This window comes from Asparagus officinalis, chromosome 8 (genome assembly GCF_001876935.1).
Source record: "Asparagus officinalis chromosome 8, Aspof.V1, whole genome shotgun sequence".
Taxonomy (NCBI): domain Eukaryota; kingdom Viridiplantae; phylum Streptophyta; class Magnoliopsida; order Asparagales; family Asparagaceae; genus Asparagus; species Asparagus officinalis.
Window position 1 is genome coordinate 23,691,163 of NC_033801.1, and position 18,209 is coordinate 23,709,371.

At 33.0% G+C, this 18,209-nt stretch overlaps 1 protein-coding gene across 1 annotated transcript; it reads left to right on the plus strand.

Annotated features, from left to right (window-relative positions):
- Positions 785–17,638, plus strand: LOC109822582 (outer envelope pore protein 24, chloroplastic-like). Its single transcript, XM_020388807.1, has 3 exons — positions 785–1,186; positions 16,232–16,597; positions 17,313–17,638. The coding sequence occupies exons 1-3, from the start codon at positions 986–988 to the stop codon at positions 17,397–17,399; spliced, it is 654 nt and encodes a 217-aa protein (XP_020244396.1). The 5' UTR covers positions 785–985; the 3' UTR covers positions 17,400–17,638.

Here is an 18,209-nt window from a genome sequence, read left to right on the forward strand (position 1 = left end):
TTGCAATAGTTGGCTAGCTCAAAGAAAACTAGACTTTAATTATTCAAGCGGTCTTGAGTTCGAATCTCATCCTAACATATTTTTTTCTTAAAAGGTAAAAAAATTACTAAGCTGGGATTTGAACCGTGCTCTTCCTATACAAGCATTATAAGCTAATGATATAACCACTAAACCCACTACACATAATTGTTTAATTTGTAAAGTTTGTTTATTATAAACTTCATGGGATTCAGAATCCCATGAAGTTTGGTAGCAAACCACCACCTTCGTTGAGCTTTTTTGTTTAGCTATAGTTAATTAAAAACTGAACTTCACGAAATTCTAAAGTTTCAAAAAGATAAATAGATCGCCTTTTGAAAATAAAGTTTCAAAAGAGATGGTTTTGAAAATTTATTCTATTTTTTTTCAATCATCTTTACTTATATTATAGCACCTTTCCGTTTAAAACGATTCATTTTGGGTGAGTTTTGCTTTGATGAGACACATCAGCATAACGAATACACGTCAGCATCTTTCATCTTTGTTGAAATTATAACAAAACAGCTTTAAAGTATTTGCCTTTTCCCACGGAAAATAATAGGAGCATACCTCAACAACTCCAACCACACCCTTTCTCTTTTGCTACAGTGCACCGGGTCTCATATGAGATTTTAAAATTTTAAAATCTCATGTGAGGCCCGGTGCACTGTAACAAAAGAGAGAATGTGTATGATTAGAGTTGTGGTTAGGGTGTGCCCTTAGTGCCACTCTTTTCACACTCCAACTAATCAGAAAACTAATCAAAATTCTCAATAGAATACTCTGATTTTCCTTTCATACCCTTTCGCTATGTTCCGCCCAAAGCGATAAAATCCTCCGGCGGAGCAACCAAACGACGTTCCTCCTCCTATCCTTCCCCCTCTCTCCTTCAACCAGAAGAAGAGACACTGAAGAAGAGAGGAGAAAGAAAAAAAGGTAAAACCCTGAAAAGATAGAGGGGGGAAAAATGAAGGCCACGATAAAGGGGAGATACGAAGGGGAGACGGCCTCGTCGGCGCTGGCGACGCTCGATGTCAACGCCGGCGACGTCAACCTGAAGGCGTCGATGAGCGACGCCACCTTCGCCAAGGGCCCCTCCTTCAATGGCCTCGTCCTCTCCGTCGACAAGCCAGGCTCCTTCATCGTCGACTACAACGTCCCCAAAAAGGTATTGCCAACAGTGATCAGTAATAACTTGATTTGGATTATTTAGGGTTAGGGTTTTTGCTTAAGGAACATATGTTTTATTTTTATTTTTTGTATTTGTATGTTGAGAAATTAAATGTTAAAGGCTATCTCATGAAAGGAGATATAACTGAAGATCTGAGATATACTTAATTGGCCATGGCTTGAATATATCTGTTTTATTCTTACTTAGGCTGTGTTTGGTTTGAGGGGAAGGGAGAGAAAAGAAAAGGAAAAAGAAAGTGGAAAAGAAAGGAAAAGAAAAAGAAAGGAAAGTAAGATTCTTTTTGTTGTCTGGTTAGTTAGAAAATCGTAAAGAAAATTGGAAGGAAAATGATAGGAAAAGTAATTTCTTTTGTTTGGTTACTCTTTTATGAAAATCAAGTAGAAAATAGAAGCTAAGGTACATTACACCAGAAATCTTATTTCTTGAAATTTATGAATTGTATTTTAAGTAATTTAGGATATAATTTTTTTAAAAGTTTTCAAACTTTAGATTTCATAAACACTATCAAACTTGATTTTTCATATAAATACCTCAACATTGCTTCTAATGATAAAGCTTATATAAATAATAATTTAATATTAAAAATTCATAATAATTCATAAAAAATTAGTATGTAAATAACAAGTTAATACAAAAAAACTAAATAATTCATAAAAATCAGCCATACACATTAAAGAACAAAATTACCAAGCATAATATTGCATCACTAGGTTATTTCTACAACTGAAAAACAATTCAATTTTTTTGCTAGACAAAGTAATTAGACAATCCAATAAAAAAAAAATTACATTGTTTTCATTGTTTTGACAATAACTACTAAGGTGGTGTTTGGTTGTTTGCAACTAGAGTTGCAATGCAAGTGTCACTTGCATGCAACTGAGACGCTGCAACTCTTCTTACATGCAACTACAGTTGCAATTGTTTGGTTTAAAATTTAAATTTTGCAACTTATAGTTGCAGCTGTTTGATTATGCTTATAACTTAACATATGCAACTCATAAAATATTTTTAAAAAATAATATTTTTTAAAAAGTAATATATTTTTAAAAAATAATATATTTTAAAAAATAATATATTTTAATAAATAATATATTTTTAAAAGTTAATATACTATTTTTTTAAAATAATATAATATATCATTTAAAATATATATTATTTTTAGAAAATTATATTATTTTAAAAATACATTATTCAAAAAACATATTATTTTAAAAATATATTGTTCAAAAAATATATTATTTTAAATATATATTATTTTTAGAAAATTATATTATTTTAAAATATATATTATTAAAAAATATATTATTCAAAATATATATTATGTTTAATATAATATTATTTATATAGTATATATATATTAAATATATACTGTGTAATTTATTTAGAAATATATATATTACTTTTAAAATATATTTATTTTAGAAAATTACTATATTATTAAAAAAACTATTATTTTAAAAAAATATATATTATTTTAAAAAATATATATTTTGAAAATTATAATTATTCTTAAATATATTCAGTTCAAAAAATATATTATGAAAAAATATATTATTATAAAATATATTATTCAAAAATATATTATTTTAGAAAAATAAATAGTACTTGCCTGGAAAATTTCATTTTTCAAAAAATATATTATTTTTAAAAAATATATTATTTTTAAAAAAAATATTATTTTAAAAAATAATATATTATTTTAAAAAATAAGATATTATTTTAAAGATAATATATTACTTTTAAAACTAACATATTATTTTGAAGAAATTATTATAATAATAATTATTTTAAAAGATTAATGTTGTTTTTTTAAAAACGTTTTTGAAGAAATTATTATAATAAGAATTATTTAAAAGATTATTTTAAACCTTTAATGAATTTATTTTTAAAATATTAAGTAATGATTTTGATTTTAATAAATTTAGGTCAGTTGCAACTAAGTTGCAACTATGACTTGCGGCCATTTTTGACGTAAGTCATATGTTGCAACTAAGGGTTGTTTTGCAACTGTGGTTGCAACTGCAACTGTGAGTTGCAGCAAAACAAACACATGCAACTAGTTAAATTGGACCTAGTTGCATGCAACTGGAGTTGCAACCACTCCAGTTGCAGCCTACCAAACAACCCCTAAAAACAGCCAACAAAATTGTAATTGCAATAGTTGTACAAGCCCAACATTCAACAAGTACTTTCGGTTCAACTTTGTGTTCCCGACTAGTCCAAGGTCCTAACTAATAAAGGCAAAAACAAAAAGTGAACATCAAGAAATATGCTCAAAATATTTGATTCAAAGATTCCTGCAAAGCAATAACATCAATATTTCTTCCTGACTTCAATCAAAGGCTTCTTAGACCTTGTCATATGCTTCTCTCCCTAAAGAAGAAAAAAGAAAATATGAGTTACATTCAATTTTAAATGGACATGGAGTCAAAAAAGATAAATCAGTAGGTACCATGAACTAAGAACAAGCTTGTAGAAAATCATATTGCATTGATTCAAAACTAGGACAATGTCGATGAGAAAAGCAAATTAATACAATGCCAGTAGAAGATTATTATCTTAAGACTGTATGCTCATATCAATGTGAAAAACCAAGACTAATCCCAGATTATGCATGCATTTTTTCACCAGTAAGTGTGAAAGAAATTATGCGCGTGTTTGTTATTTGCGGAGAGGACTTCGAGGAAAGCTAAAAACAGTCCGAGTGACATGCCCTAGTTTCAAGACACCAGATAAAAATGTCGCCACTGTCACATAAAGTCGTTTCATGCTCATGGTCAGCTTCATATTTTCTCTTCTATCTGATGATATCACTCGATGAGTTCTACCCGAAAATCTTTGATCATGAACAAGTAGCATTCATGTGGATTTTTTCCCATATAATGACTTTGATACTAATATAGAGGCAGTCTTTCAATATAGGTTCTACTTAATCAAGTACTTTTGTGTCTTTCATAAGGTGTTTCTTGCTTCCAGTAGAGCATAAAATAAGAGTCTGGATTTCTGTTAATAATAGTTGCTTCTTACTAAAGCACCTAACGTTTGCTTGAAATTAATCCTACAATAATCCATTAATGAATTCTGTTTGCCTATTTCTTTTTATGTTGCATGCTTAATACCTTCCAGGACGAAGATATGTTAGTGACATTCAACAGTGTTTCACAAAGTTTTGAATTGTTCCACTCACGAGCTTCTTTTACTATCATGATTGTGAGGAAATTAGATATGAGAAAATGTTCCTGATGCAGAAAACGTTTTGGGATCTTGTATTTTACCTTTTGAAGGTTAAATGCATTCTACATCATCCTCTTGATTAATTTTCAAGGTGTGAATCTATCTGAGCTGCCTATGGTTAAACAATGCAAAAGAAAGCATTGCTTAGTACCAACGAAAAGTTTGTGTTATGATAGATTCAAGTAGATGAATACTTATTTCAAAGGGAACCTAGCAGTGAGAATGCTACTCAAAATGCATTAAAGAGAGATGCTAATTAGCAAACTAGAAGCCAGCCTAAAAATACTTTGCAAGAGATCTTGGAGAATAGTGCCAGATAATAAGCCTGCAAGTTAAGCTACTTGATTGGGTAAAACCTTTTAAATATCAGTCACAGGTAAATTAAAATTGACACATGAATGTACCATTATTCAATAAGGTGAATAGTGAGATGAAATACTCCATTAACTAAAAGTGCGGATAAAATGTAGAAATAGCACCTTCATTTGCATGTTTCAATTTACAGATAGATCATGTAATAATAACTAAAAAATTAACATCCAATAAAAGCAAGCAATCCTTATCATGCGTAAGAAATTACTTCTCACAACGATAAAAGTACACAAAACGTCAGAACCACCACAAGAGAATTGCAATGAACACTCCAGCATAAGTCTTTGAGCAACATAGCTCTTTTAGAAGATAAAAGAATTAAAATTAGTTATTAGTTATATTCTCAACTAATAAATTGCTTACCTAAAAAAATAACAAATTGAGAGATAAAATAGGAGTACGAGTACTTGACAATTTCACTATCATAACAAAACTGAATCCAATTATGCCCCCCTCCCCCCAACCTCCCAAAAAACAAGTTAGCACAAAAAAGTCTATCTCCAATTCCTTGACCCCCATTCAAATTCCTCTACTCCCCATTCCAACAATGGTCTCTCAGGACATACATATTAAACGATTGCTATAAGCATTATGGAAAATATGGAGTATATTCTTCCATGACCCAGATTCAGGGACTAAAATTCAGCATAAACGAAAAAACAAGAGAATTTTCCACTAATGAGCTAAAATATGATAAAGTTCAAAAAAATTCCTCAGGAGCAGAGTATAACTTATAATAGACCAGACTTCTTTAATACTTACCAAGCTGTTTATAATTCAAATTCAGTTACATACTCAAATAAATAATACTAGAAAAGCTTGTTGCATCCTACAATGCAAAAGCATATGCCATAAGATTATTTAGAAGAACAAGCATGGCAAACCGTTTGATTCGTTATGGACACTAAGATATGATTACAACTAACATATAAAATATTGACTATGATAGCAAGCGCATATACATTATCTAGTTCATATCCAAGTAGATAAGATGGAGTACTCTAAATGCATCCTGTTGATTGTCGATATATGCAAAAATCAGCAGAAAACCAACATAATATCAACATAGCATCATTATCAGTTGTCCTTTTACTGAGTATAGAAACGAAAGCACTAATATGTATCTTTCACTTCTGTCCAACTCTTGGATTATAGAAATATTATCTCTAGCTAATATAACTATTCATTGATCCATGCATTGACACATAAAATAAAGTTTGATGAAGCATTAAGAAAATTTGAAATATTCTTCACATCACTAGCTAATTCTTTATAAAATTAAGTCTTCAATCTACAAAAAATCACCAAATCCAAGCACAAATCTACAAACTCAACTGCACCAATTTCAAGCATTAGGAACCAAATTGTACCAATTGCAAGTATAATGTTTAAAACCACAAAAAATGATAAAATAATACCTCTGATGAACCAAAAAAAAGGTCCTTTGCTGGAATCATTGTATTGGAGAGAGATCAGAGAGGAAAACTGATGCGAAACGGGGAAGTGGTCTATCAGAATCAGCGATTTAATTCGAACAACGCACCGTTTCGCAAAAATTCATGATCTTCGGCAGGAAATTAATTCGAAACAATTAATGTGATAAATGGATTTTAACAAGATTTGCAACAATAATCATGAACAATTCCACTCTCAAATATTTTAATCACAATATTAATTATCATTTCACAAGTTCTAAAATCAATATCAAAATTAACAGTCACATGTTCAATTACTCTCAACTCACCAATTCAATCTAAGGAGTGAATATATGATAAGAGATTAGAGGTGATATATTCATGCAATTAACTAATAAAAATGAGATTACGGAAAATACTGAGTGAGAGAAACGAAACCTTCGTCGGGTTGAACTATGCGGGTTGAATCTGAACTGGGAATCAGGTTCAACTAAACCTGGCTCGGTCTGGACCAAAACAAAAGCAGACCTAAATGAAATAGAGTCGGTTTTGGTCAAAACACTCCAGATCCGAAGTGCCTTCCCTGTTCTTCGATCTGAGGGGAGCGGAGAGACGATGTGACGACAACGTGACTGCAGGACGGCGTGACTGCGGAAGGAATTGGTGACGGGCGGGACAAGAACGCGACGGCGGACGACGCAGGTGACAGGCGATTTTACAACTGGTGACGACTAGGATGCGACATCAACTGGTCGTCGAAGTGGCAACGACATCTACTTGACGAGGATGACGGAGTGACGCGACGGCGGGAGGACTTAGGCAACGACGAGATGGGACGAACAGTCAACGGTTTGTTAGGGCATTCGAGGAGCAGGGGCGACGTCATTGTTGAAGAATGAGGAAGCATGGGTGTTTGGCTATTGTCGGAGGTGGAGGGGAGGACCGAGTTGCTGTTCGGAGGTGAAGAGGGGGAGAAGAAGACGACGACTAGGGTTTCACATCTCTAGGCCGTACGGTTTCACACCAAAATCAGGTAACAAAATATTTTCTTCATTTATTCATTCAATAATTCACTTTGATTACAAGAGCGTTTAAATAGAAGAGAAAAAAATACAGAATTAGAAGATTTCCTAAATCCCACAAATCTCTCATAATCACTTAAATCTCTCATAATCAATCATTACCAAATCTAAACCTAATTTGAAATTCAAATCTCACTAAAATTCAAAATTCAAAATTCAAAATTCAAAATTCAAAATTCAAAATTAAAAATTAAAAATTGATTACTAAAAACTGAAATAATTAAAATTCAAATACAAATATAGAAATGTTATTCTTGTCTTCATCATTCTCCCCGGGTAGGAGAAAACTCGACTCCATCGAGTTAGCTGTAGAAGCTTGTAATCTTCAATATATTCTGCCTGCATCTTAATTTACTGTCAGTTACTTTCATGCATCTCAAATCATTAGCTAGATTGCATTATAAATTCACCATCTAAAATATTATCAAAATTCACTGCTGTATGGGTGAATATTTAGAAGTAGAGTAAAGTGAAAGAACTCTCATAAATAATAGGTTAGGATCAGGCTTATATTAGTGGACTGCCAATAACATTATGATTGTTTAATCAATTAATATTGAGAATAGAACTATGACCAAATCAATAATATAAATATTGTTATTAATTAGTTTAAGAGTTGGAAAAGCTCATAAATATCATGTTAAATCTTAAACAACTATAAATAGACTGTATTGGACAAGTTCAAACCATCTAAAATATTAGCATTAATAATTTTAAATTACGTCCTGACTCCATATCATTCATTTTAATTAACAATGTATTTATTCAAGTTAGATCACTGATTCCCCAATATATGATCAATGCAAATAAAAATAATAATGTGAGTCAACTCAAATGATTATGTATGAAATGCAGATTCGAAGTCTCGAACAATGAAATCAAAGGCAGATGTAAACTCAACGAAGTATCTAACATGCATGACATCCTCTATCAAATGGAATAATTAGGTGTTTTTTTGTTAAAGTGCATAAAAATTTTCGTGTCCTAACAGTGATAGTGAGGAACATGCAAGCAAATGTATGATGGAGGAGTGTTTTTGTGTGTTTAACATGAAAGAGAATGAAAACACTCGTGTTCAAACTTATATCCCTAATCACTTTATATTCCCAAAATGGATCAGTGTTTGTGTGAGTGACTATCGGGACAATGCATTGGGGTTTGACATCTTAATATGGCAGTTGTTTTACTAAGCTTAGTTGGGTATTCAACTTCTATACATATATCTGGGTAATTCGCTTTAGGAACTAATTCAGGAACGTGTTGGTCATGGAGGACTTCGTGGAGAACGTCAAAAACATTTTCAATCACTGGAGTTGGTTCAGGAGGAGTTGGGGTTTCAATTTCAAGAACAACTTCAGGAATAACATCAGTGGACTCCGTGATCAGAGGGATAGTTTCAGAAGAAATAGAAATGAATGGTTTGTCAATTCTACTATCCTAGAATTCCTTCGCAGAGTTAATTTCTATGAAATCTACGGCCTGATTAACGATTTCCTCAAGAATAGATTTTGATTCTGTCATAGGCGGCTTATTAATTTTAACTGGTGGAAGGTATTCCTTTTTTAGTTCGTCGACCATTTCTTGCCAAGTTAAAATTGGTAACTCACCTCTAATATACCTTAACGTTTCGAGTTTGGACTAATATTGGCAGGCTGGTCCGGTGAGTTTTATTATCGCAAATTTGACTTTTCGTGGTTCCGTCATGGCGTACCAGTCAAAGTGTCGATCCATGCTCTTCAGCCAATTCAAGAAAGTTTGTGGGCTGAACTTACCGTCAAAGGTTGGTGGATCAGACACTGGTTGACGTGGGGTTCGATGAATGACGTAACCATGACCTTACGGTGGGTATCCATAGCCTTGACCTTGTGGCGATGGAGTTGTAGCACGCGCTTCTTCGAGCCTAGCAAACTTTTTGTTGGTTTCATTCTGAAAATTTATTAAGCTCTGGGTTACGACATCTATTTGTCTTTTTAGTTCATCGAATTTATTAAGGAGTTCGGGATCGGTGCTGTCTGACATACTGGACTCACTAGTCACTTGACTCTTCTAATCGATTTGGTAGACATGTACGAGTGAGCATGCACTAACAACTAGATGAGATGAATGATGTGCACAAACAGCTAAATGAAATGAATGATAATTTTTTTATAAATCAAATAAAAGACTCAATTAAACTAATCTAAAAAAATAAAAAAATAAAAATTTTCTAACTTAGAACCATGCTCTGATACCAAAAAATGATGCGAAACGGGAAAGAGATCTATCGGAATCAGCGATTTAATTCGAACAACGCACCGTTTCATCAAAATTCATGATCTTCGGCAGGAAATTAATTCGAAACAATTAATGTGACAGATGAATTTTAACAAGATTTACAACGATAATCATGAACAATTCCACTCTCAAATATTTTAATCGCAATATTAATTATCATTTCGTAAGTTCTAAAATCAATATCAAAATTAACAGTCACATGTTCAGTTACTCTCAACTCACCAATTCAATCTAAAGAGTGAATATATGATAAGAGTTTAGAGGTGATATATTCATGCAATTAACTAATAAAAATGAGATTACGAAAAATACTGAGTGAGAGAAACGAAACATTCGTCGGGTTGAACTATGCGGGTTGAATTTGAACCGGGAATCAGGTTTAACTAAACCTAGCTCGGTCTGGACCAAAACAAAAGCAGACCTAAATGAAATAGGGTCGGTTTTGGTCAAAACACTCCAGATCCGAAGTGTCTTCTCTGTTCTTCGATCTGAGGGGAGCGGAGAGACGATGTGACGACAACGTGACTGCAGGACGACGTGACTACGGAAGGAATCGGTGACGGGCGGGACGAGAACGCGGCGGCGGACGACGCAGGCGACAGGCGATTTTGCAACTGGCGACGACTAGGATGCGACATCAACTGGTCGTCGAAGTGGCAACAACATCGACTTGACGAGGATGACGGAGTGACGCGACGGCGGGAGGACGTAGGCAACGACGAGATGGGACGAACAGTCGGCGGTTTGTCAGGGCATTCGAGGAGCAGGGGCGACGACGTTGTTGAAGAATGAGGAAGCATAGGTGTTTGGCTATTGTCGGAGGTGGAGGGGAGGACTGAGTTGCTGTTCGGAGGTGAAGAGGGGGAGAAGAAGACGGCGGCCAGGGTTTCACACCTCTAGGCCGTACGGTTTCACACCAAAATCAGGTAACGAAATATTTTTTTCATTTATTCATTCAATAATTCACTTTGATTACAAGAGCGTTTAAATAGAAGAGAAAATACAGAATTAGAAGATTTCCTAAATCCCACAAATCTCTCATAATCACTTAAATCTCTCATAATCCATCACTACCAAATCTAAACCTAATTTGAAATTCAAATCTAAACTAAAATTCAAAATTCAAAATTTAAAATTCAAAATTAAAAATTCGAAATTCAAAATTGACTACTAAAAACTGAAATAATTAAAATTCAAATACAAATATAGAAATGTCATTCTTGTCTTCATCAAAAACTCTGGTGAACTAGAGTTTGATCGGAGAGCTCTAGCACCAAATTTGGAGCATATCGGAGGGGTACAACATCAAATTAGGGTTTGTTGGGGTTTGTTGGCGTTGAATTAGGGTTTGCTAGGGTTTATCGATGTCAAATTATCGTTTGCGTCGGCTTCAAACTAGAGTTTGCGTCGGCCTCGATCTAGTATTTGATCAATGTTGAAGTAGAGAGAGATGTGAGAGGGAATATGAAGACAAGAGAAGAGATCGGAGATGGAGTTAGGATTTGCTCTCGCTCTCGCTCTCGCTCGTTTTCTGTAGCGTTTAGGAGAGAAAGCCAAAAAAAATCGTTGTATATTAGTTTTCTCTTAGATTTTTACCTTTCTTTTTCCCCACTCTTATTTTCAGCATTGCTTTCTTTTCTTTTCCCTTTCTTTCCATCAAACCAAACAGAGCCTTAGAGACAATTAGTAAACATATAGAATTTCAGTTTGCTTAAAGGAAATTCGTGATTTTAGTTTAGTTGGTTCAGATAGAAGAAAATGCATGACGAAAAAACTTAATCTCCTAAACCTTTTAAAACGATGATATCTTTTAAAGTCATTTGTTTTCCCCCCATATGATATAATGATATAATGATGTAAGAAGGATTGCATATTTACATGTTTAACTTGTGCACTTTTCTAGTATAAAAAAATCTGATAAAAGAAATGAGTTGTTGCATTTTCCTGTTATTTTTTCATGGTAAAAAGGCTTGTGTCTTGTTTTCATAATAACCTTGACTCAAGCGCACAATCAAGCCCCACTTATATGCTCAAACATTCATGATTGTAGGGGTGCAATTAATTTAGACCATCCAATCAATTCTACAATCAAGTCCATATTATATGGTCATTTCCTAATATAGGGGTACAATGATTATGAACAATCCATTACATATTACTTCTTAGGAGATGTTATTCATTCCGGATTGTTGAGAACGTCTAAGCTCTATGACTCCGACATTTTTGGATTCGGATTAGGAATAAGAGTTTTTTATTAGAGCCCTGCACTCCTAGGTTGGATTTTAATTATTGAGTAGAATTCTTAAGCTTTTGGTTTGGATTATTGGATTGAAGGTTGGATTTCCGGACTAATATTTAAATTCGATCTACTTAAGTTAGGATTTTTGCATTAGATTAATATGTTAAATAATAAATTATAAGATATAATTAAAATTCATTTCAATTGACACCCTAATGTCGATTAAGGAATAGCATAACAGAAGAAATTATATAGAAACTAGAAATTTGACACGTGCAAATGCATGTGAGATGAAAAAGAAAGCTTTTAATTAGAGGTGACATGTTCAAAATCTGATTAAGATTTTGAGTTCATATTCATAATTTGGATGTTGTAATTTATTGAGTGGTATAAGACAGATAAATTATATTTGCTTATCTTAACCAATTATTCGTAAGATAGTTATTATTTAAAATTACTTTTTATAATTTCCAACATAATACATATTTGTTTATTATATTTCTATAATTTTTATTAATAAATATTTAATAACTGCATATCCGTTGTTTTTAATTACTTCCAATCACTTTTCCTGGTTTAATAAATATTAATATAACATATGTTTTAATAACATCTATATCATGTAATGACATTTATTGTATTTAAATTTAAAGTACTATTTTACCTCATTTCTTCTTGTTGTCCCATTTCCTCTAAAGTTTTCTTTACCCCCACTTGGTTCTTTAATAATAAACCGATCCAAAAAATTTATTCTTTCTGAAAAATTCGGATTGTGAGACACATTAGGATTCAATCTGAAAACCATGCCCCTCTCCCCCCAAAATTTTTTCTTTTCTATAACTAGTGTTCAACTACGTAAAAGAATTATATTTAATTATATAATAGAATAGACATTATATTTAAAATCCAAGGTGACAACAAGAAGCCCACAAAATTTTGTTTGGACTTTTTGAGGTCTCAATTCAAAAGGAAAATATGTAGTTGGATTGGAATATGGATTCTAGAACTCTAATCCAAAACAAAATCTGAAATAATCAATAACATCTTAAATCTAAATCCAAATCCAAGTCTTAAACGAACAACACCTTAATCTAAATCCAAATCCTAGTCCTAAGAAAATAACATCTTAAATTTAAATTTGAATCTTAGTCCTATACGAATAACATCTTAAATTTAAATTTAAATTATAATTCTAAATGAATAACACCTTAAATTTAAATCAAAATCCTAGTTCTGAGTGAATAATATCTTAAATCAAAATCCGACAAAAAACCGAGTACTAATTAACAACATTGAATGAATAATCCCTCATTATGGAAACAAACTAATGATTCAAGGATCACTTTTCATATTGGTTTAGCAAAGTCTAAAAGAAAGTCCATTAAAGTCCCAGTTGAGCTGAAATAAACTAATGAACAGTTTGCTTCAGTCAAGAGCCACAGTAAAGAAAAGTCCACACTCAATTTATAGACCTTTTGCTGGATATTTTAGAAAATAAGTTCACATGCACGCACCCACCTGCCCATGCATGCACAAACACTTCTTAGATGGGGGGGTTTTGTGTCCCTCCATGCCCCTGGATGTTGTGTCATTGATGTGGTACACATCTATTTTAGGTCATTAGCTATGATCTGAATATGTTGATCATGAGGATTAGGGATCCTATTAGAACTGGTCCTATAGTTTAGCTTATGTGGATATGCTGCATGTACCCTCTTTTATTGTGATTACTCAGTGTGCTTGTGAGAATAAAGTGCAAATCTTTAATTTTTTTAAATTAGAAAAGAATAAAACAATGGAGGAATCTCCGTCATAATTGCCTGAAGGGTGGAAGGCAAGCTTTCAATAAAAGTCTATTGCGTGGGGTTCTCGTAATGGAAGTCAAATATGGGCAAATTTAGGGTGGGGCCAGTGGGAGCAATTGCCCTAATTGCCCCCACTGACCTCCTTAAAATTTATATTTAATAATAAGTCCATTTTCAATTTGCTCCTACTATATTTAACTCCATTACGCTTCAAGCCTCTAAAACCATGAAATAAAGCATCTAAAATGGGCTACAACCCGACCTATTTACCCAATTCCAATTTCTAGTCAATTACTAAATTTAAAAAATGAAACTTTCCGCTTCGACTTTTTAATCGCTAGAAGAGTTTACTCGCAAGCTTCAAGTTACGCGTTCATTTTTTAATTTACATGCACTATATCTGATCCCATTGTTTGGTCACTTATATTGAAAGATATATCTTTGATAAGATATATCTTTGATAGCATAGACTACGAGAATATCATACAACGTTATTAAAATATAAAATTATGTGGGGGATCATTTGTAAAGAATTTATTAAGGTACTTCTGTTGACTCTATTTTATTTGTACATATATATGCATATTTAATATTGGTTTCATTAATATATATGTAAAAAATATTTTGTACTAGTTATACTTGTAGCGTATAGTCTTTCCCCATGACCAAAGTTCCTAGATATGCTCTTGGAGTCGCGGGTGGCAATCAAAAGAGAAGGGGACAACAAATTATTTGGCGTCGGGTCCTGCAAGGTCTCGCAATTTTATTTACTAACTTAATATTTCCCCAACTTTAAATACAGTAGAACTATTCTGAGTCTTCACGCTCAATGTCCAGAACAATATCAATTAGATCTCACCAAAATAAATCAAAAAAATTATCATCATCATAAAAATCAAAATCTAACATAGAGAAGAGAGATCGCGATTTTCTATTCATACTGGAAATTTTGGTAATTGGGTATTGATTTTTTTTTTGTGATTGAAGGGACCCATTATTAATTTTGGGTTGTTGGGGGTATTGATTAGAGAGAAACCCATCATTAATTTTTGTATTAAAACATGTTGGAGCATATAAGAGAGGGTGAGAGTTTTGTGCTCTCAGAAGGAGAGGTCCAGTTAGAGGCAGTGGGTGATGAGTTCTTTGGCTCCGACGATGATGCTGAGGATGTTTGGGAGGAAGGAGGTGGGCACCATGAGGGGGTTAATAGTATGGATCGTTAGATTGAAGAGGAAGATAAACTTCTAGTTATTGGGTTCCTATCTCTTAACTTTTTAAATTTACATGTGTCAAGATCTGCATGATCTACATAAATTAAATTATAGGACCAGTTTTGATATGATCCCCACTCGATCTTGAAGGTTATATTTTACTAGATGTTTGTCATGTCAACAACATACTGACCAAGAGTATGGACGGACATACCGGCCCTCATCCACTCATATACTACACCCAAATCCCTTTAGTCAATTATAGAAGTTGTTAAGGTTAATAGTGATTATGATAAAACTAAATAAGGTTGTTTACCAACTAAGCTAAAATTTATTTCCATTGTCCAACTTTTTTAATTTCCATATTCTCTTTATTTTTTATGGCATTTTTGTCAAGTTCAGTACATGTCGATGGTGGTTATGGAAAGCAATCAACAATTTAATTTTAGAATCACAATTTGTTACTCTTATTTTCTTAAAGATTTTTAAAAGTGACCAGAGGTAGTATATGTTTAATATGTGTGCTTATAGGAACATATGTAGAGCTAGGTTGCTCGGACACTTTATCTAGGTTACCATATCTGTGTCCGACATCTGTGTCATGTTCGCCACTCCTTGGACACTTGTTGAATATATACATACATTTATTCAGACATGTACTCAATTATATAATACATGTTTCAGTTTAAAAATTTTGTGGTACACTTCTTGAAAGTATATCGCACACTTCACCTCAAATTTGTGCAACTCATTGGACTTAATATTAATTTAAAAGTTCATTTGGGTATCTAATTCAAGAACGAGTGGTGTTTTAGTTTATAATCTACTCAATAAAAGAAATATATAAATGTTATAGGGATTTTCAAAAATAATATTGATCTCATATAGATTATTTATTTTAATATGTATGTATATAGTTGTGTCCCATATCCACATCCATGTTTGTGTCTGCACCGGCACTCATATCCGTGCAACATACATATAGCGCAGTGTCTCTGCTTTTGTAATTTGGATCCTAGGGGTGCCTACACTTCATTTCCCTGTCCAGAACTACAATATTTTGAACTCATCTATCAATTTTCTTCCTTTTTTCCTTTTGAAAATTAAGTCATTTCTTAAAGAAATGTTGACTCTGCTGCTCGTTTCTTTTCTTGTTGTGAAAACTTTCACCCCTTGGATGCTTGTAATGTTACTTGGTATATGCATCGTAATGATTGGGTTATGTTCTCGTATTCACTGAGATCAACGTCAAATTCTTTAAACTGATTTTATTTCATTTTCTCGTTTTTCTAGAATTTACCCTACCAAGATTGTAATACCTCAGTCAGCATGTATTTCACTCATGTTTAGATAACAAGATCATCCTTTAATCATCTCTTTTTCACACAGGATTTCAGATTCCAGTTTATGAACACAGTGAAAGTGCTAGAAAAGCCAGTGAGTTTGACTTATGTTCATGCTCGTGGAGACAACCGGACTGCTTTAGATACGTCAGTTGCATTGGATCCAGTGAATAAAGTGACTATGAGCTATGCCTTTGGGTCTGGGAACTGCAAGGTAAAGTACGTGTATGCTCATGGAAAGATGAGGAGAACAGTGATTGAACCATGTTATGATGTGTCAAAAAATGTATGGGACTTTGCTCTGTCGAGGAAGTTTGAGGGGGGTGACTCAATCAAGGCTACATATCAGACATCTGCCAAAACTCTAGGGCTGGAATGGAATAGGGACTCAAACGTCAATGGTTGCTTTAAGGTATTGTTTGTTTTTATTTTTCTTCTCCACTTCATTTTTTAGATTCTAAGAAGTACGAACAAGATGAAAGATAAATGTTCCTATGCATAAAAAAAAAGAATGTGTTCTCCAAGTAGAGGCAGTAATGTTATGTCATCTGACTAAGAATTATGATCAGCATTCAAGTAGATGTGAAATGAGCAGAATATTGTTTTAAAGTAGCATGAGAAGGGGGATAATACTTTTTTTCGAAGAGGCCATTAGTTCATACCTGAACAGGTAGCTACTTCTCAATGCTCTCTTAACTTATTTCTTCAATCAAGTGGATTGCCAAATTCTTTTTCTTTAAAAGACTGTAAATTGATCTATTTCTCCTCCCAAAATTATATTGGACTTTGTACTAGGTCAAACTAATTTCCCAGTATGAATTATTTGGCTCCAAATCTTCCCAAAGGACCTTGACACACATCGACCTTGACACACATCTTATGATTTTATATTTATTGGTAATTCACTAGGTTACTGCCTCACAGTTTATTGATAATTTAGTTGAAATTTGTTTAGTGTACTACTTAGAGGGGTCTCCTTGAATTTGGTTACTGCACTTAAGGTTACTGCCTGTTGATATCTACTGAATTACATAGTTCCTTGTATTAATTAACTCAAGTTTGCATTGTTGTAAACAATATTTTCGCATTTCTTCTCTTTTAGTTATTTCTGCTTTGTCTTTTTCCAGGTTTCTGCATCCTTCAATTTGGCAGAGAAAGGCATCAGGCCAAAGATAATGGCTGAGAGTACGTTGAATTATGAGATCTCATTTTAGAGGTGTTGAAATCCATTATGACCAGCCTTGAGTGCATTGGTCTACTTGTTGTACTTCTATAATTTATGTTTCTATTTTATTTTTTTAAATTTTAAATTGAAGTTTGTTAACTCTCATTTATTTAGCTGATAATTTGGCTGATACTGCCATAGAGCAACATTCGGGAAATGAATGCCAACAATTTTTTTAGTTATATTGCACCTGCGATGAAATAATTATATTGTTTGTTTCTTAACCAATGAATCAACTTTTTAGTGTCTATTGATGACCTACTGAACTTCTGCAAAGGTGTCCAAGTTCTTCTTGTCCATGATCATTCATGCTTATTTATATGATACAGAGGTGTATTATGTTTTTCTTAATACCATATACATGCTCATGATTGCTTAGTTAATGTTCCGTCAGTAGTCACTAGTCATCGTTTGCCCATGTGGAAGGCCTTTTGGTCAAAGATGACTATGAGTTGAGATGGTGGGAATGTAGGTAATATAAATGTATAAATTAATATTTTTTACTACTACAGTGTATATATCCGTTTTTTATATGGAAACCACCTTTAAAATAGGGGTGTAATAAAAGAACCATATTTATTGTTTAATTTATACATGTACTATCGTAAAAGTATATTTTATTTCAATCAACCATCAAAACCCATATTCTGTGGATATTTTTATTAAAATTCCTTTAGTTCCATGTGTTTACCGTTGGCTCTCTCCCCTCCATCTCCCTCCCTCTTATAACTGTGTCCTAAATGTAGAGGTAGAAGAAGAGGGAGATTTGGGGGAGGGGGAGGGGGAGGGGGAGGGGGAC

Excerpts from the sequence above, each read along its gene's own strand:
- LOC109822582 (XM_020388807.1), top strand. The coding sequence starts at position 986 with ATGAAGGCCACGATAAAGGGGAGATACGAAGGGGAGACGGCCTCGTCG. Across the intron at positions 1,187-16,231 it reads ACTACAACGTCCCCAAAAAG|GATTTCAGATTCCAGTTTAT; the intron begins GTATTGCCAACA and ends TTTTTCACACAG. Across the intron at positions 16,598-17,312 it reads ACGTCAATGGTTGCTTTAAG|GTTTCTGCATCCTTCAATTT; the intron begins GTATTGTTTGTT and ends GTCTTTTTCCAG.